The following is a 20955-nucleotide window of genomic DNA, read 5'->3' as shown; positions in this document are numbered from 1 at the left end:
TACTAATATGAAATACTATACGAATGCTTAGTAAACATTATGTTCAGTCTTCATTATGTATGAAGACTGAATACTAAGCACTATTCCACAAATATGTGAGGGTTGGAAATAGATTAAAGAAAAACATGTACCCCTATTTCTTTAAGTTCCATTGAGTTTAGTCATTCCTTTAATTTCACAGAAGGTAACAGATATTTGCATTGCCTTTGCGTTGGTGATTATGGTTTCAGTGTGGTTGCTGTTTCACACCCAGGCCGCTAGAGGGCGCCTGCGGTTTTGGGATAATTATGCTACGTGCCTGCGGACTCTTTCTCAGAATAAATCCAGCAGTGAAAAAGAGCGACATATAAACAGAGCCTGTTCAGTCTTTTCTTATACATTCTACAGGTTAGTAAAACGAATATAATGATCAGGATATGAATGATATGAATGTTAAACATGTATGTGTTGTAAAGGGTTGAACTATAAGTTCATGTATGGTCTCAAGAAAATACGTTTTGACTAGGAGTATTGTACAACACTGGTTTGTGCTGCCTAGCTGCTGTGTAGCATACTAATGCTAAGGTGTCCCATACTAATACTGTTGTTACTGTTAGCATGTTGTCACATGGTGGGATGGACACTACGCATAGATGGTGAAACATTATGAATATGAACGCATGCAGTCAGTAATGTAGGCCTACGTGTTTAGCAATGTGTTTATTGTGAGAGAACATGAAGATGATTGGTTATAAGCACAACAAGGACAATGACAGATGAGGTTTATTGCATAAAAGACAAATACTGTTTTCTTATTTGTATCTTCTTGGTAATGCCGTGAGTATTCACGTGAATACAGTACAACTAAGTGCCTTTATGGAGAGAAAGCATTGTATATTTTTGGTGATGTGTATTGTTGTTGGATAATGCTGCACTGTATTTAGTGGAAATACTGGGAAGGAATGTCTGTGTTAAATGTGTTCAAATGGCCAAGCCAATATATATTCTTGATAGCCTAATAAATTGAATATATGAAGTGATTGTTATGTCCTATCATTTTGATATTTGAAATGGAGATTTCTCAGAATAAATCCAGCAGTGAAAAGAGCGACATCAGAGCCTGTTGTCTTTTCTTATACATTCTACAGAGGCGGGCAACATATGCATAGGAAATTAAATGAACTGAAACTAGTTCTGTGTGACACACACACACACAAAGGAGAAGCTCACAAATAAGTGTGACATGTTGTGAGCTTGTAGATCTGCTATATTTGTCAAATATATACTAGAAGACCTTGAATACAGCCCTGGGGGACCCCGGTGAGGTTTAAGTGGATATGAATGAGTGATTATGTGTAAATATTGATGGTACCGTCACACGGTCACACTCTACATTTAACCAAAGTAATGACTTTACTGTCTTCCACTATTAAATGTCAGTGAGGATCTGACCATTAAGGTGAATGAAATATTTAGGTTTACAGTTTTCTGGATCCCCAAGGACCCTGTTTTGTATCTTTGCTGAAAATAGCAGATATACAAGTGCACAACAATGCCTAGTTCAACACATTACCTGAGATCTGCAATTTTTTGCTCCAGAAGACCAGAACAGAGGTACTAGGGTTCAAGTAATTAATGATAATAAATCCTGTCTCTGTATTTGACAGACAATAATATTATTTTAATATGAATAGAGTATTGTTAGTGACCGTTTAGTTTTAATAGCCTACCGTATATACTTTGTCTTGTTGGAGCTGATACAGTAAGCTGCTTTACAACAAGATTGATGACGTATTGGCCTAATAGTATAATATTATGTTTTTGTCTCTACCAGGCCGAAGACATGGGTAGAGAATATGTTTTGCACTCCGTCCGTCCAGAACGGCCTGTTATAGCGCCACCAGGAGGCCGCTTTGTGCAAAACAAGTTTTTGGACAGTACACCTACAGATTTTGTCCAAACATCACGCAAATTGGCACACAGTCTCTCTAGAGCAGGGGTGCCCACACTTTTTTGACTTGAGGTCTACTTTTAAAATTGCCAGCTCAAGGTGATCTACCAACCAAACAAATATTATCCCATTGCTTAAAATACTCAAAATAAATAACATTAAGGCATTAGGACTGTTTCAATCAATCAATTCTATTTATTTACCACCTTTATTTTGTTAAAGTTACTCTTTGTAATAACGTCAATCAATTTCAATTTGTAATAACATATTGCTCATAAAATGTTACAAATATTAAAAGTATCACACATAAAAAGCATACACAATCACATGAAGGAATAATGCAACTAAACTCAACCAGAGCAGAACTCCTACCACAGGACTCTGGCAATATAGCCTACAGTTGCAACCACTATATTAATGGAAAGTATTTCATACAATGTTAAAAAAAATCTGAACTATCCCTTTAATCAGATGACTGCTTTCAGCCTTGCACTGAATGGAGTCCGTCAGCGCTGCATAATCCGGACAGTCACTGCTGACAGCTAGTCTTAAACAGGCCTCCAAATGATCGTCCGTCAACGTGGAACGATATTTGGACTTAATTATCTTCATGTGGGAAAACGCTGATTCACATAAATATGTGGAGCCAAATAACGCTGTGACAAGTCCTGATGTTTGGATACTTTTCCTTCACGAAAAAACTCTCCATCGCGGGTGCGCAACTTTAACTGCATGTCAGCCTGCAGTGCCATGATCTCATTCTCCAACGCAGAAGAGTTCATGTTAAAAAGTGTTGCTATTTTCGAGGCAATGGAATCAACATCAGCTTCTGAATGGGAAGCACATGAATGTAGCGATGGGCTCGAGTAAGGCAAACGCAGTTGGACTTGGAATGTGACATCGTGAAAAAAATAATCTTCTTCCCACTCTGCATGGAAGTGATATGTTTTAGGCTTCTTTGCTGCGCGCATCTTGCTATATGAACAAATTAACAATGATGGATAGATATCCTTTTAATTTGTTTGTTTAACAACATAACAGACCCGACGTACGTTCCCCACACTTGAAAACAAGGCACTGCATTGTGGGGGGTTTTAAAGCCGCCGCCGCCTGCCCGAGGCGACTCGATGATTGTTTCTTTTTTCTTTTTTTTCCATGTCAGGGCCATGCGGTCTACTTGCACAGCGCTTGCGATCGACTGGTCGACCGCGATCGACGTAATGGGCACCCCTGCTCTAGAGCCATTCAACGAAATGGGTCTTTCAGATTTCTCAGACTCCATCCTGATTGGCTAAGATTGGCTTCCAAAGTTCGCAGGAGTGCTCAGTTTCAAACAAAATGCTGCAAATCATGAACACATCGTGTGATTTCCATGGTGGCACTATAACTGGCCGAAATGTGTTTTTAGCTGTGGATCTGTGCATGCCAACACCCTAGAGGCCAAGGAAAAACCTTTGCCTGGAATTTTGCCACATCTGCTCTTTATAGCGCCACCAGGAGGCCGACATATGTAAAACACATTTTCTAATATTACTCCTTCAGATTTTATCCAAATTTAATGCAAATCGGTACACATGCTCTCTGTAGTCATGTGATCTTTTCAGGAGTAGCCCGCTTTGTACCCGTTTTGTACAAATCGCCACAACTACTCCACACAGCGTCCGATTGTAGTGAAACTGTGCATGCATATTCCCACTAGGCTTTGGAAGAAATTTTCAAATCAGCCTCATGGTGGCGCTACAACAGGCCAAGCCACGTCACACACACACACGTTTATATTGCTCCTAAACATTTTGCCAAACATCACACACACACACTCCTATCCTCCTGGTGGAGACCTGTGCCCAGAAGGGCACTTTTTCTATTTAACAATTTGATATTGCTCCTGTGTGTTGACAGACACACCCAAGGTGGCCTGCTCTGCTGGTTTGGCTAATGGAGGACAAGTTGGGCCGTATAGTTCTGATACCACTCTGGTCTACAAGAGAGTCATCGCTAACATCGGAAACGCCAATCCATCTACAGGTAGGTGGTGATTAAACTACAATCCATCTACAGCTAGGTGGTGATTAAACTACAATCCATCTACAGGTAGTTGGTGATTACACTTACAGAAACATTAGCACTCACCAACTAATTCCCAGTGGTGTAAAAAGTACTCAAAGTATCAATAGCCTACTGCAATATAGAACTGCTCTGTTACAAGTCTATGGCCTGACTCACACCTTCGCAACCGATTGATGTATGCTTGTATGAGATGTATAGCTGATGCAAGCTCACAATACAATGTGTGAGTCACATGGTTTGACACAACATTTGTGTTGTTTGAGGGGGTGGGGGGCAGTCGAAACACAGCCGAAAGCCGTGCAACACAAATGTTGTGTCAAACCATGTGACTTCCATTGGAAATGCATTGGGGCAAGATGTATCACACCCTTTGTATATATCTACTGTAGCATACATCAATGTTGTATGCTAGATCGAAAGGTGTGAGTCGGGACAAAGTCCGGAATTCAAAATATACTTGAGTAAATGTACAAATATACTTAAAATACTAAAAGTAAAAGTACTCATGCAGAATGTGTGCCATTTCAAATGAATAAAAATTTAGATTGGCTTGTAGATCGGCTATTTTCAAATGGCTGGAATGTATATAGGGCTGAAGTGGTTAATGTATGTTTAGTAATAATAATCAAAATCAAGTAACTAAAACTAAATGAAGTGAAGTAAAAGTACAATATTTGGATCCGAGTGAAAGTAAGTATTGGAAGTATTGTCTTCTAGATAATGAAGCAACTTAATTATAATAATGTAGAATAGTTTACAAGTAAATGTGTGATGACTTCCTACTATTTAGTGCAGGGATGGGTGGCAGTTGTGTCTTGGAAAACAAATAACTGGTAGACTTTACTTTAGATTTATTTATCTTGGTTTGATGTTCAGAGTTGTTAATCTGTGGTTTGTAGGAGTGCTGTGTGTTCACATGTGTTCACACATTTAGCGAGTAACATAAAATAGAGAGTCAATAGTAAACTTTGTAATTTTAAAGCATGTAACATTTTGTAAGATAAATGAAGACCACAGTATAAGGAGCAGTTGTTTCTTCACCAGAGCTGGTTCTACTTGGTTCTGTTGTGACTGAAGGAATATGTCTCTGCTTCAGTAACAAGTCACTGTACTGATACAGTACATATATGTATGGACATACATATATGTATTGGGTATAGATAGAGCATGCCTGTGGGAGGAGGGAGGGTGGGGCATGCAGCAGTTCGTTAGGTTGTGATTGGCTAAGGGCCGATTCATACTCCTATTTTACCGCTGTTTCGGCGCTGTAGTGCCGAAATGATTTCGGCTCGTCAGAAATTTTCAGTAGCACCGAAGCGCCGACTTTAGGACGGTACCCGCCCCCCCGAACCTCAAATGACGTCAAATTGTAGGCTCTACAGCGCCGAACCGACTTTTATTCGGCTCTAAAATAGGAGTATGAATCGGCCCTAAGAGATGGTTCTATTGTTCTCCTCTTCCACTAATCCACAGTTAGTGGCTCCACCTCAGGCTCTCTAGAATAAGAAGAGTTGCTCTGTGTCCGTTCTCCACAACTGCTCCAGGACATCAATCATTTCTGATCAAATCTGACTGGACCCCAGACTTCAGGAGAAGATGAACTCTGTCAACCTCGACTCTGCTGAACAGGAGGAACCCAAAGACCATGGTATGTTACTTGCCCCTTTCACCTGTCATATTTGGATAATTAAAACATTGCATTCTCAATATTCCGCGCTTTTTTTTCATTGTAATTTGATTCAGATCGTGTTCTTGCCTTTATATTGTCTCACAGGTTCATTCACTCTAAAAGTGCTTGTAGTGGGCCTATTACTTACCACTGAATCATTATATAATCCTGTAATTTATTATTATTGTGTAATAGTTAATGTACATTTCAGTCCATAAAAGTCGTTCAACCTCTCAATGTGTTTTTCCTTTATCTTTGTTTCCAATCCAGTGTTGCATCATCAGCCTGGCCTCCCTGTCTTACCAACAGTAAATTAACATAGAATCTTGGCTAAACCAAAACAGCACGACTGTGACCAGTGTGGACAACACTTCCATTACAAATCCTACCTTAAAAGACACCAGATAATTCACACTGGAGAGAAACCCTATGGATGTGATCAGTGTGGACAACACTTCTCTCAAATACACCACTTTAAAAGCCATCAGCAAATTCACACTGGAGAGAAACCCTATGGATGTGATCAGTATGGACACCACTTCTCTCAAATACAAGGCCTTAAAGCACACCAGCGAATTCACACTGGAGAGAAACCCTATGGATGTGATCAGTGTGGAAAACACTTCTCTGAAAGGTCCAGCCTTAAACAACACAAGAGAATTCACACTGGAGAGAAACCCTATGGATGTGATCAGTGTGAACGCCAATTCTCACAAATACACCGCCTTAAAGCACACCAGCGAATTCACACTGGAGAGAAACCCTATGGATGTGATCAGTGTGGACAACACTTCTCTCAAATACACCACCTTAAAAGCCACCAGAGAATTCACACTGCAGAGAAACCCTATGGATGTGATCATTGTGGACATCACTTCTCTCAAATGTCCAGCCTTAAAAAGCACCAGAGAATTCACACTGGCGAGAAACCCTATGGATGTGATCAGTGTGGAAAACATTTCTCTGAAATGACCAGCCTTAAAAACCACAAGAGAATGCACACTGGAGAGAAACCCTATGGATGTGATCAGTGTGGACAACACTTCTCTCAAATGTCCAGCCTTAAAACGCACCAGAAAATTCACACCAGAGCTCAAAAGATGTAGACTTTCACAAGGTTGTACACAATGGATTTAAACTGCTCCCTTGTGGTCGATGTGGAAATAGTTTTACTACATCAAGCACTGAACATCAATTTGATTAAATAGAGGCCGGTACATTTCAGCACATCTACGTAAAAGGGTTGCATGATGATTAATTTTTTGATCAATGTGTTGATTAATTGCAAGTAAACTTAGCATAAATAATGGTTGTGCAGTCACAAGTAAAGGCAAACAAGTCAGAGGTGTTTTCTGTTTTTCTTTAGTTTTTTTGTTATTAACATATTTTGTACTGTGTGGTAATTCCAGTCACTGACATGAAATACCCTTTAGAAGGCAATAACGGCAAGATAAATGAAGGTTCTGTTATGAACAATAACGACTATAAACACAATTTAACAGCTTCATTTGGAGCAATAAAGTGCAAATTAGGTTTCTAATTGTGTACTTGATTGTCACATATATCTGAATGGTTTCTAATTGTGTACTTGATTGTCACATATATCTGAATGGTTTCTAATTGTGTACTTGATTGTCACATCTATCTGAATGCTTGAATAGCAAGTGGAACGTGAGGAAGACTCATACAATGACATGAATATGGGTTTAAATGTAATCCAAATGTAACTCACAGCAGAATATGCAGAATAATAGATCACATGTTTTCCTTCCATTCACAATATTCCCCTCACCCATAAACCAAACCACAGAATGCAAGAAAACACTACATTCTATAGTTGTTGTACAGTTACAGTAGGAATTAGACTTGAACAGATGTAAGAATGGGTCATAGTTTATCATAACATATTTGACTTATTGAACGTCGGTCTTGCAAGAGCATAATTATGGTGTTAGTTCAAAGTAGTAACATTGTTTGCATTGCGTAAGGGTTCAGTTCTGAGCTTGTAGATCTGCCATTTTCATGTTTTCCTCTTTCATACACAATGTTTGACCATTTGGTATTAAAAAGGTCTTAAATGTAGAAATGTTACTTACTTGCGTCATGTGGCTGCTTTCAGCAGTGTTGCTTTTGAGAATAATGCGGAGATGAGTTGAACATGAACACTGATGTTGCGCTGGCAACGCAGTACGCACTAGCTGACTCGCGGACTAGAACATGTCAAACCGGTGTCAGATCAGCAGCAGCAAAGCACTTTTCGTTACTGTCGTGGACTCGTAGGGTGGCCAGACATCCGGTTTTAGACCCACCTGTCCTCCCACCTCAACCTCTGGCCGGACACATCAATGTCCGTTTTTTCTTGATATAGCCTACAGTGCAGCTTGTGTCATAACTGTCATTTACGTCGTCTCGGTATTAAAATCTCTGCAGCACTGCTCCGCTCCACAGCAAGCTCCCAGTCTCCCACTGTCACAGAGACAGAGCAGGCGTTGGGGTGTTGCCATGTCGGATTATTATAAGCGACTTTGGGCTTGTTTTATAATAGCCCAGTCAGGCTTATTTTGGGCTTGTTTTCATAGACATGGCTGCTTGTTTCTCTTCTAAAACCTGGCAACACTGCCAGTGGGAGGGTCGGTTTGTTTGTTGTAGAATGTGTGCTCTCACAACCACTAGTTAGTTAATGCAGATATAAATAAACCAAATATGCCGAAATGAAAAACTACAATGGAGCAGGAACTCCACATCATAAAGAAAGGGATCCTAAAGCACTGTGAACATATAGGCTACTGATTTCTCTCAGTCTCATTATTTTATTTGAATATATATTGGGAAAGTTAATATTTGCCTAGAACCACGTGGTACAGTGGTTTTCAACCATTTTCATATCAAGGTCCAGTATGTATTCTGCATTTTAGCCATGGACCACCATTTGATGAGATTTGGCCTCACAGACCCCAAACTAAATATTATGTTGTTGTCGTAGGATTAGATTTTGTCCACAATTCCCTTCTGTATTGATGTTGGTATACCATTCTCATTAGGAGAGACAACAGGCAAGATATATATCTTCTGTACAACCAGTCCTGTGAAACCAGAAAACTCTCTTCTAGATAATGAAGCAACTTAATTATATTAATGTAGAATAGTTCACAAGTCAATGTGTGATGACTTCCTACTATTTAGTGCAGGGGTGGGTGGCAGTTTGTGTCTTGGAAAACAAATGTAGTGCCATTTCAAGATTAAAAATGAATACAAATGTCGATCGGCTATTTTCAAATGGCTGGAATGTATATAGGGCTGAAGTGGTTCATGTACGTTTAGTAATAATAAACCAAATCTACAAAGTAACTAAAACTAAACTTGTCAAATACATGTAGTGAAGTAAAAGTACAATATTTGGATCCGAGTAAAAGTATAGGGAAATTGGATACTTTCCAGCACTGTGTGTTTCACATTGAAAGCAACAGTCCAGAGGGGATGATTAAAGTAACCTCTTAAGTCTCACACAACTTGTAGATCTCACTTTTTAATTAAGGTTTTCAGTTTTACAAGTGCATTTTTTCATTTTAATTCATATTAATTGAATGTGTTCTCTCATCCTGTGTCTCCCTGTGGCTCTTCTCTGCGCCGGTCAAAGGACTATTTCACATTTATACTGCGCATCACTTGTGGCCTTTAGAGTATGTCTGTGTCTCCATGTATAAGAATGCTCATTGGCCTGACTCACACCTTCGCAACAGATTGATTGTTGCCTTGTTGTATGAGATGTATAGCGGATGCAAGTTCGGCGCTCGCAATGCATTTCTAATGGGAGTCACATGGTTTGACACAACATTTGTGTTGTATGAGGGGGTGGGGGCAGTCGAAACACAGCATCATTTGACAGCATCAATGTTGTATGCTAGATCGAAAGGTGTGAGTCGGCTGTGGATACACTACTGGAGGTCATGAACAGTCATCTAATGGATCGATGGTAGAGCTGCAGGCTGGGGACACTGTTGACATGCGTTTAGCTGCAGGGAACAAGCTCTATGATGACTTTGCCAACCGCACTGTGTTCAATGGTGTTCTGGTCTATGCTATGTAATACTGCTACTGGTACCATTACTTTATAGTGAGAGTGTTGTGCTCTATATAGGATGAGCAATAATTCCAGCTGACTGCTTTAAGAAAAATAATATGAAATAATTGTCCACAGACAAATAGATATACTTTTGGGGTCCTTGACATGAAAAAGTTTGAGAAGCATTACGTTAAAGAGCCTCCATAATGTTCATATCCATCCTGTCAATAAATACATTGAAAAGCATTGTTGTCTGTTCTTTTTCCTGATTAATATTAAGACTTCTGTCTAGAAGAACGTTTTGATGTCCGTATATATGACACATTATGAGAACTACAACATCCATGACCACATCGTCGACCACGATAGAGAACCTGTATAATAGTTAATAGTTAATAGTCTGTCTGTCTGTGTTCATGCCCTCATTTCAATCAAAAAGACACCATGCACCGCATCGTTCTTGGCAGAGTTTAATGAGAAGGGACAGCAATGTGTTCAGCTGTGGTTTGACTGTCTTGTGGACACGATAAGAAGAAGATCTTAAAAGATAAAAAAATAAAGAAAAACACCATACATACATGGCCGTGGGAAGATATTTACAGTAGGAGGTGCTGAATGTTTAGTAGAGGGTGAGCGCATGTAAGTGCACGCTGCAAAATGCACGTGCACACACCTTGTGCACGCGCATTTTCACACAGAAAAGTGGCTTTTACTTTCCCTCTCCAGTCTCCACACGCATGAGCAAACTGACACAGGCAATTAACAAGGATAAGGCACCGATACATATTTAGTAGGCCTAGTAACAGAAATCTGTTTTTATAAAAATTTGTATTATTGTCGATCCCCTCCTGCTGAGGGTAGGCTACTGCCAGACTGGATTACCAGCCAAGGTGCCTGGAATTTACTGCACATAAAAGTGCAGTAAAATCCGATTAAAATGCTTATTTTATTTATTTACTTATTATTATTTTATTTTATTTTTGGCATTTTCAATCATGCTTTATTCAGACAGATACCGTGAAGAATGAGACGGGAAATACAGACAGAGAGCAAGGGAGTGACATGCAGCAAATGGTCCGGTCAGCTGGGAATGGAATGCAAACTCCTGAGTCCACAGTTTACATATCAAAGCAAAACGCTAAAGTGTTTGCTATACAAAATCACTGTGATGAGTTATAGGCAAATTAACGAGGATCCTCATCGTGTGAGTGTTTTATTCAGTCAATCCAAGCATAAGCAAACTGGTTTTGAGGTTGAATAAGGATAATTATGCCATGATAATAATAGTTATGCAATGCAGGTCAGACCCAGGATTCTGAAAAAACACGTGAGAAGGTCTAGAAACATATCGCACAGCCTTTTGCCAAATGACTCTCCAATTTCCTCCATTTCCTTTTCACTCAACTCCTGATCCCACGTATAGTCTTTGCAGTTCTCTGTGCCTGTGTGGTAGAAAAACACCGGTTATGTTTCACAAAAAACACAACGGAATGATTATGACAAAATAACAAGAAAAAAGAGCACACACCAGTGTTACTGAGTTGCTGACCACGGTGCAGAAGACTTTAAATGAGAAAGAAAGAGGCCGCACTGCTCATAGCCATGATGCAAATAGTATTTTAATGAAAAACCACCACAGTTTTGACCAGATGAGTTCTTCTTCAGGGATTGAAGCTCGCCCGACAACTCCCCGACCATTTCTGAATATCTAGCACGTTTGATATTTGACTCGCACCGATAAGGCCTGTATTACAGCCAATGAGAGCACACTGCTCACAGCACTGCTGATCTGTCTGTCATATGATATATAACCTTCATTCCGTCTGTAAATCGACAACTTTAAAACTCCTACAGTGTGTAGGGGCCATAAGAAGACCTTATCTGGCCCAAATGTTGGTTGTTTTTCATTAAAATAATGTTTGTATCGTGGCTACAAGCAAGCAGTGCGGCCTCTTTCTTCACTTAAAGCCTTATGTATACACACATACACACACACACACACACACACACACACATTTCTACAGCAGCATATCTCAACACTAGGTCACTAGGTAAACTTCTGAAAAGAACATCAGGTGGTGCTGCTTGTTCTATTTATGCTTGGCTAATCACAAAGATATAGCAAGCGTCTGCTCATATTGTCTTAGCTGTGTGTATGGACTGCTACAAAATAATTCCAAGTATGTCTGTCTGTCTGTCAGCCTAATGAAAAACTAAACAGAATTATTCTCACCATGATCTGTGTTCAAAACCTGTACTTTTGGCCAGCCAAGACATTCCGCCTGTTTCTCAAACTCTGTCATTTCAGCAGCGGTGACAATTGTTCTCCTACCTGGTGAAGAGATGATATGATACGATATGATACAGTACATATATATATATGGACATTAGCCATGTGATGATGTACATTAGTGAGATTGCAGTAAATGGCAAGAACCCTAGTCAACAAAAATTGTCACATACTGTAAGTGTAAAGAAGAAGAATTTAGAGCTTAAAATATACTAGTATACACAGTAGGCCTACATCAAACCTAACATCTCCCGAAACAACATACTACTGCAATATGACCATCATTGTTCGTTTAGCAATGTAATACTTATTCCCTTCAATTGGAAATCAATGAATGTTATGTAGTTATAATAGTATTTTGAGTAATTTACGAGTTATACATTGTGCCGTAATTGATTAATTATCCAATTTCACTCGACGGAGTGTACAAGTCCAAGTGACAGTAGAAACATCAGAAACCTCTTCTGTTCTGGCAAATGTCTAATATTCAACTCTACGTTGGTGATTCCTCTTTGTCTGGTTTTGTGACCATGTCCCTATTATTATATTATATTATATTATTATATTACTCATGAACATGATGCTCCCGCTCGACTTTATGACAACACAGTCAGGGCAACCTGTATGTAGGTATACTTCGTCAGGAACAGTGCCATCAAGGGAAGCTGATAATGGAAATGAAAGAATGAAGTAAAGTTGAATACATTTTGAATTTTTACTTGTGACGGCGTGTAGTTCCACATTGCAGTATTGATACTTTTAATTAAGTAAAACATTTTTTTTCCCACCACTGCTGGACACTCAGTTACAGTACATAATGTTTGTATACTTTGTGTACATATATACTGTCGCTATATACACATACATACCCTTGCCACCTGTAAGGTTCTCAGTCTCATTCATACAATATCCATACCTGTCAAGGAGAAGCAAAGGTTTTCATAGCTTTAATTTCAGCGGCAAATATTTAAGCACGGAAAACAAATGAAGAACCAATATAGCTCAATATACAATATACCTACATTTTCATCTTTAGAATGGCATTATAACTTGTGTCCACTGTGCCTTTGGAGGTGACGTCCATTGAAAGACTTGGCCACAGAAACAACTTCAGTAACAGTGCCTGCCAACAGCTCTCCGTAGACATAGCTATCACATACCAGGTCCCCTTTAACTGAAATTAAAAAAAAAAATCACTTTCTGAAGCATCTATTACGGTTTTTATATAGCTTGCAAACACACACACACACTTGCACACACAGATTGGGTTGAGATTCTTCTCTCCTCCTCTCCTGACTATAGTTCCTCCTGGAATCATCTGCATGCATGAGCTTGTGTTCAATCAATGTGTTGCACAATATGTTATCAGTTATATGCACAGCTCTGTGTCTAATGATATCCCCTTGATGCAATCATGTTAACTTAATCTTTGAATGTGCTTAATTGGCTATGGCTACTGTATATATCTTTACCAATCGATGCATGTAGATCTATGTGCATATTTTAATGTCCAGGCCCGGGTAGTAGGTTACACACAACAGGGAAAGGGTGTGTGGTTTCTATTTCTCTCATACTCAATTGCAAAGGATACGTAGAAAAAGGATTGTCTCATCCCTGCTGAGGCTGAGCTAAACCAAAACCTTGCCTGTATTACCTTGTGCTGAATGCATGCGAATTCCATTCGCTCCCATCCAATAATTTGCTAAATGCCTCGACTGATCGTATAAACTCTCTGTTAGAGCCATGTTATATATTATTTTAGCCTACTTATACTTTGCACACATTATGCTGCATTTCTATTTCATGCGCCATCATACAATTAAGTATAAAAGATCAGGAGAAGATCGAGCGACTTACATCTACTTCTTTCTCCACGGGCTTGGACAGCTTCTCACAGACCATTGGAGCGCTCCAGCCCACTGCGAGAAGACTCAGCACAACGGCACTAAAACACACAGCCTTCATCACGCTATTAGATATGAGATCCCTCTCTGCCGAGCACTCTCAGGTTCTCTGGCTGTTATACTGTGTCACTGTCCAATAATATGTGCGCTTCACTGGACCATGCACCCCCCAGTCATCTTGGCACATAATAACAACTATTTCACCATGTTGTTTACTCAAAAAACAAAGAGCTGTGTTTACACTTACCGGACCTCACGATATTCTCCTTTGCCCTTTTTTTTTCCAAGAAGATTTGTTTGTTTTTCTAGTGAACCTTGTACCCCTATAGCCTGGCTCCAGACCCTGCATCTCTCTAGCCGAGATTTAAATATCAGGTTGAGGCTCATAAGATTTAGGAGTAACAGTTTTTCAGCAGGACTTGTGGAGTAAAGCAAATGTACACAACAGGCCGAATACAGAAACCGGAGGACACAATAAAGGCAAGACATTGGATCGAACAACATGCAGGATTATACAAAAAACTAGAATGAAAGAGGCTACAGTAATCAACAGGCTAAGCTTACTACACCGACATAAAGAACACAGCTCAAGGGCAACGCATACACACAACCAGACTCAGCACAGGTGTGACAAGATATAAAGATGGGGCAGACCATGAAGGGAGAGTAATCTGCTGGATATAGGAGCAGTCATGACAGTATCACCTACTCCTTTTGAATGCTCAGACTCAGTAAAAGGCTCAGACTCATAACATTCAATTTACACAACATGAAGACAAATGTTTCAAAAACTATTGTTAAATATTGGGTATATCCCTAGCTGTGGTCCAGACTCAAAGTGTTAGCATGTTGTAATTAGAGAGAACTCGCCAATGCTCTGGACCAGAGCTATAGGTCTATCCCTATAGATTTAACAATCCATTATTGTCTCCACCAGGCCGAAGGCATGGGGAGAGAGTATGTTTTGCACTCCGTCCGTCCGTTACCAGCTAATCTCGGCCACGTTGGCCCAAAATATTCTTCAACGGCCTGTTATAGCGCCACCATGAGGCCGATTTAGGCAAAACACATTTCTGTAGATTACTCGTACACATTTTATCCATACATCACACAATTCGGTATACACTATCTCTATAGTCATGTGATCAACACGGATCTGCACCATTTCCCATCTTCCATCTTGATTGGCTAAGATTGGCTTACAAAGATCACATGATTGGTCCGTTTCAAACAAAATGCCACAAATCACAAACCGTGTGCAATTTCCGTGAATTTCCTGATTTCCAAATCAGCCTCATGGTGGCGCTATAATTCCTGTTTTTAGCTATAACTGCATGATCTGTATACAACTTATATATGCGCACTCCCTAGGCCATGGGAAAACTATTGTCCCTGCATCCCTCCACATCTGCCGGTTATAGCGCCACCATGAGGACGATTTCTGCAAAACACATTGCTTATGTTAGTCGCACAGATTTCATCCAAATCTCACGCAAATCGGTACACATGATCTCTGTAGTCATGTGATCAAGACGAGTCTGTTGTATTTCTCAGATGTTATACTGATTGGCTAACATTGCCTTCCAAAGTTTGCAGGAGTAGTAGCCTGGCTAATAAGCCAGACCGAATCAGCCGTTGGCAAAAAATAATTGCCTGCCACACGACAGTGTGATTTGAGTCTGGCTTTATATTAGCCAGGCTAGTCCTGCTCATCCAGAATTATATCCTCAGAAGATGCTATGAGTGATCTGGCTCTGCATTTCCTCAACAAAATGAAGAAAATTGTTGCAAAAAAACAAAAAAACATGTACATATTACTCCTAAACATTTTGCCAAACATCTCACACAGTCCTATCCTCCTGGTGGAGACCTGTGCCCAGAAGGGCACTTTTTCTAGTTGGGAATGTTTCCAGATTAAGAGTCTCACAAATCCTGGTGAGGGAAAAAAAATCATGCTGTTTCATGTTGGCAGCCCCTGAGATGATTGTATAGTTTCAGTTAACCATTATACAACAGGTCGTTTTGAGGAAGCAATCTTGGTTTTGGTTGAACATCTTTCTATAGCCGTGCTTCAAACCACATTATTTCAATGCCTAATCAAAACAAACAATTCAGCCGTGTTTTTTTCTCAGAGCGCAGCAGACTCGGTGGCTATAGGCTAGCTAGTTTCTTGGGACAATTGTGGTCGTAGTGACTATACATCTGTCATTGAAAAATTATATTTTTTCAGCGATTCTCTTAGTTTTTAAGGGTAACTGTTGTATAATTGCAATATTACACTCGAGGGGGTGGTTTAACGTAATTAATGCACTTCTACGTTGCTTTCGATATACCTGCAGCATCGCAGGCGCGCATTAATGACGTTAAACCACCCCCTCTCGTGACCAGGGTATCCCAGGGGTCTGTCCTTGGCTCCCTCCCTTTTTCTCCTCAATCTCCTCGCTGAAAATGACTATAAGCTCACAACACACCATGACGACATATGTGCACTTTGTGTGCTGAATGTTCGTCTATTATCAGATTCCCAGAATAGGGACGCTTACAGTTCCAGTGCACTTTGAACCCTATGGACTAACCCTGTTCACTCTCAACAATGATAGGCTACACTGTGCAAGGTAAATAAGTTCTACACAAGTGAGCTAGTTGCACTTTTCAGAGTCAGCACAATTTACGGACAGTGAAGTTATGGTGTTGCGTTAGTCAGGCCTATCTCTGTCATGTGTGCAATCATGCATGCTTGTGAGTGTTGCGTTTTTTCTTGGACTTTAACCCCAATTACCCCATAAGTTATTACAGCAATAACAAATTCAATATTACATGCTTCTTTCAGTTGCCCCACAGGCACAATCCTAGACGACAGAAAGAGTTGTTTTGCGTGAGCCTGCCACCAATACAGTAAGGGATTGCTTTGTTTTATGGTAAAAAGGGACATTACTGCAATATTAAAGTTGTGTTTTTTACAATATAGTCCTTTGTGGTTTGAAGCTAAACAAATCTTTTCAAATCTATACCGGCATAAAGCAAATGAGATTTTACAAGGTCAAACTAAACTCCACGATCCATTGATTCCATGATTGATTTGTTTGTCAGGCAACTTTTTGAGGGGAGCTAACTCCTCCAACATATGGCTTTCCCCTGTGACATCATGTGGCAGCCAAGTCTATGGACTTTTTGTGACGTACATGTGGCAGCCAAGTCTATGGACTTATTGCGACTGTAGGTCGCATTTACTATTATGCATCTCCCGTCCGTCCGTCCATCACCCACGCATGCCTCCATATATGGTCACACCTCGTGACATCACGTCTCCATATATGGGCACGGCACGTGACACCATGAAGACCCTTAGATCTCCATATGTGGTGCCTTGTGACACGTCACGCCACCATATATGGCCATCTCCATATATGGAGATCACAACACTGACCTCATCTAACCTTGGATAACCATATGGAGAAGACTGGATCATCACCTAGATCTGGCATATATGGAGCCGGCCAGCAACTCTACACATTATATGGAGATATAAGGGTTTGAGGTTTGAGGTCATATGACCTCAAACCCTTATATCTCCATATATGGAGCTTACCTGTTCTGACATTCCATATGTTGATCCCCCCCCCCCCCACCTGTCCTTCCTGTTCTGACATTCCGTATGGACAGGTGGGCAGGTGTTTCAACCCCTGGCCCCTTTAAGTACTAAACAGTTTTTGTAATGGTGCCCACTAATTTGCATATTTAGGAGTAACCTAATTACAGGAATTGTACATCAGATCATAATATACATTTCTATATTAGATCTGCTAGGCTCTAACCTCCTTATAGGCCTAGAAGGCAATTTTTCTGAATTTCCTCCTGACTACTATGGGTTGCCTTTCCTGTAGCCTGGGTAAAGCCAGACGCGAATCAGCTGTTGCCAAAAAAAAAAACTTGCCTGCCGGCGGATTACACACTGTGATTTGTGGATGGATTTGAGTCAGTTTTATTTAGCCAGGCTATGAAGCCTGATGACGCGAGGTTAGCCGCACTCAGAACTAAGAACTAAGTAATCTAGTACGAGAGTGGCGACACTAGCATTGACTCCCATTGTAACAATGGAATGCGGAAGTGCTCATCCTATCTCAGTGGGATAGTTCCAATTTTTGGAACTTAATGGGCACCCGCGCTTTGCGGCGAGATCAAAGCGTGTCGCCACTCTCTCACTATTCCACTCGGTCAGAATTGAGTTTATTGTTGAATTCACTTGACGGGACTGGTGGGTCTGGGGGCTCGTTCGTAGGAATACGAGACTGCTCGTATAGCCTACTTTTACACTACAGTAAGTAGGCCGCCGCCTAAAGTAATAGGTATAAAACAATTGCGTTCAGGCGAAAAAGGGCAGTTTCGTGTTACAGTTAGATTGATTAATGATAAGTGGAATTGAGTAGGCCTACCTATACAGACTGGTGCTACTATGTGGGCTACACGATAGCCCCTTTCGGGACTCGATGGTTCCAAAAGGGGCTAGGCTGCACGATAGATAACGGAATTAATAAAGGAACACAGACGTCCCACTGACTCCCACACCATTACCAATAACAGTGTAACACTTGTTTTTGCTACAGATATGAATTATACTTCCTGCAGTGCTGGCGAGTTCGGAAACGTCATGAAAAAAACCCCAAACATTTTACTATTGAAAACTACCCAAACTCAGTGTGAAGTGAAGGGCACTCTCATTATCATACATCATCATCTCATTCTGGCCAATCACAATTTGCGTCCTCACTTTTCCGTCTTCACTTTTCTGCCCTCACTTTTATCTTCAATATGTATATACTTTCCTCAGCCAATCAAATCACCACTGTGAAGTGATCAGCCATGCAATCACAAGCCAATATTTGTGTTCACACAAACCCGGAAAAGCTGGGCATACATAGGAATAATACAGAAATGTATAGAACCTAATGCACACAAATATAACGGAATAAATAATACATCTTTATGTATCTTGGAATGGCGTGCCCTAATGATGCACCACATAGGTCTACCATACAGTCTACCATAACATTCACTTTGTATTGTTATTATTAACCTAACCCTAACCCTTTTATTCATATTTTTCCTTGTCTTTCTCCCCTCTCCCTTGAAGACCGAAATCTATGTCAATTTGTATATAAGCTTGAGAGAGAGGAAGAGAGGGCCTATTTGACCCATGCTTTAACCCTGGCAATGCTGGGTACCCCCTCAACAACCTGTTGAGGGGGGGAAAGAGTTGTTGAGTGAGAGCCTGTTGTTTCACCCACACAGCCATGTCAATGCTGAGTAGCGTATCAGAACATTGACACATTTTCTTTCTAAAGAACTAGAGGTTATCTCCCCTCTCTCTCTCTCTCCCTCCCCTTCCTCTACCCTGCCCTTCGGTTATCTCCCCTCTCCCTCTCTCACTCCCTCCCCTCTCTCCTGCCTCGCTTCTCTCTCCCCCCTCCCCTCTGAGTCTCTATACCTCTCCCCACTATCCCTCCCTCTACCTCCCACTCTCTCTCTCCCCTCTATGCCCCTCTCCACCCCATTCTCTCTCCCCCTGGCCTATCCACACTTTTCCTGGGCTGTGTGTGCTCCAGTTCCTGTCGATTTGATCCAATGAAAGCCAATGAAACTGGTCAGATGACCAATGATATCCAATGAAATCAACAGGAACTGGAGCACACAGCCCAGGAAAAGTGTGGATACCTCACTTATATTGACTCATGTGGCACAGACGTTATGCAAAGCACACCCATATATTGAGATCCCTGACGTCAGCGTACATATTTAACGTTCACATATAACTCAACACTGAACTCGGGAGGACAAAAGAAAACATGCATAAACGCAAATGAACATTTACCCCCCCCCCGTTCATTTCACGATCTCGTCTTTTCTCCTATTATACAGACATGCAGCTGGTGATCCGTCGGTACCGCGGTTCCTCCGACGAGGACGCCGTCCGGGCCCTCTTCAGCCACGGCATCCTGGAGCACATCAACCCGTGCTTCTACAACGCCATGACCAGCCCCCTCTACCTCGCCGTCAGCCTCGGCATCTGTTCCGCCGGCTACCTCCTCCTGGGCTCCGCGCCCTGGGCCCTGCTGTTGGCCGGAGGCTGGGTGGGGTTCGTCTACCACTGCTGCCACAGGCTATACAGCGACTACGTCGGGGCGAGGCTCCGCACGGACATGCGGGACATCCCCGCCAGCTACCTCGCTCGGCCCGACGACTGCTTCTGGGTGGCGGAGGCGGCCGAGGTCGACGGCGGCGGCGGCGGGAGAGCGCCTCGGCTCGTCGGCATAGTGGCCGTGGTGGCCAAACGGAGCGGGACTACGACGACGGAGGAGGAGGAGGAGGAGGAGGTGTGCGGCGAGCTATTCAGGATGGTCATCTCTCCGTCCTGCCGGCGAAGCGGCCTGGCGTCTCGGATGACCCAGACGGTGATTGACTTCTGCAAGGAGCGCGGCTTCGCCCGCGTGACGCTGGAGACCAGCTCCACGCAGGCCGCCGCGGTGGCTCTGTACCGGAAGATGGGCTTCCGCCATACGCTCTCGCACACCACCGGAGAGTCTCCCGGGTGGGTGGTGAAGGTGTCCAGGGTCACCATCCTCAAAATGGAAAAGCGCATACAGGACTAAAAAAACACACCCGTGTGAACTGAGTGGTGCAATTCAACCCCCCACCCACCTCTCTCTCTCTCTCATTAGCAGGCAACAGAGCAGCACTATACCCCTCTCTCTGTTTCTAGCGCCCCCTACTGCTACTAATTGCGAATGCAGTGAGCACTTACTATGAGACCTAGCAGATCCTGTCTGTGTGTCTGTCTGTGTGTGTGTCTGTCCCGCTATACGTCCAAATATGGAGTGTGTTGCATCAGCAATCACTTAGCGCCATATATGGGCACAAAAGGGGCCAGAAAAGGGGCCAGGTCCACATATACAGTGACAGACAGACAGACAGACATGATCTGCAGGGTCTCAGCTGCGTTCGCTTCCCGCGTTTGCGCGTCTTACTGGTAAGTCA

At 41.7% G+C, this 20955-nt stretch overlaps 1 protein-coding gene across 3 annotated transcripts; it reads left to right on the top strand.

Annotated features, from left to right (window-relative positions):
• Window positions 1-331: 331 nt before the first annotated feature.
• Window positions 332-20607, top strand: LOC308324527 (putative N-acetyltransferase 8B). Of its 3 annotated transcripts, none has more exons than XR_013964926.1 (4): window positions 332-387; window positions 3830-3955; window positions 5471-5645; window positions 5937-9897. XR_013964926.1 is itself a non-coding variant. In XM_080776588.1 (4 exons), exon 4 carries the CDS (start codon window positions 19842-19844, stop codon window positions 20568-20570), a length of 729 nt encoding a protein of 242 aa, XP_080632714.1. In that variant the 5' UTR covers window positions 332-387; window positions 3830-3955; window positions 16754-16818; window positions 19840-19841; the 3' UTR covers window positions 20571-20607. The 3 variants fall into 3 exon arrangements, 2 of the variants coding, with proteins under 2 accessions (XP_080632714.1, XP_080632713.1); XM_080776588.1 differs by lacking the exons at window positions 5471-5645; window positions 5937-9897 and adding exons at window positions 16754-16818; window positions 19840-20607; XM_080776587.1 differs by lacking the exons at window positions 5471-5645; window positions 5937-9897 and adding an exon at window positions 19840-20607.
• Window positions 20608-20955: the final 348 nt, after the last annotated feature.

Source organism: Protomyctophum bolini, assembly GCF_963924005.1.
Source record: "Protomyctophum bolini genome assembly, chromosome: 2".
Classification (NCBI taxonomy): domain Eukaryota; kingdom Metazoa; phylum Chordata; class Actinopteri; order Myctophiformes; family Myctophidae; genus Protomyctophum; species Protomyctophum bolini.
Note: the sequence above shows the minus strand (reverse complement) of the source record. Positions and strands in the feature narration are given on the sequence as shown.

Excerpts from the sequence above, each read along its gene's own strand:
- LOC308324527 (XM_080776587.1), top strand. The coding sequence starts at position 19,842 with ATGCAGCTGGTGATCCGTCGGTACCGCGGTTCCTCCGACGAGGACGCC.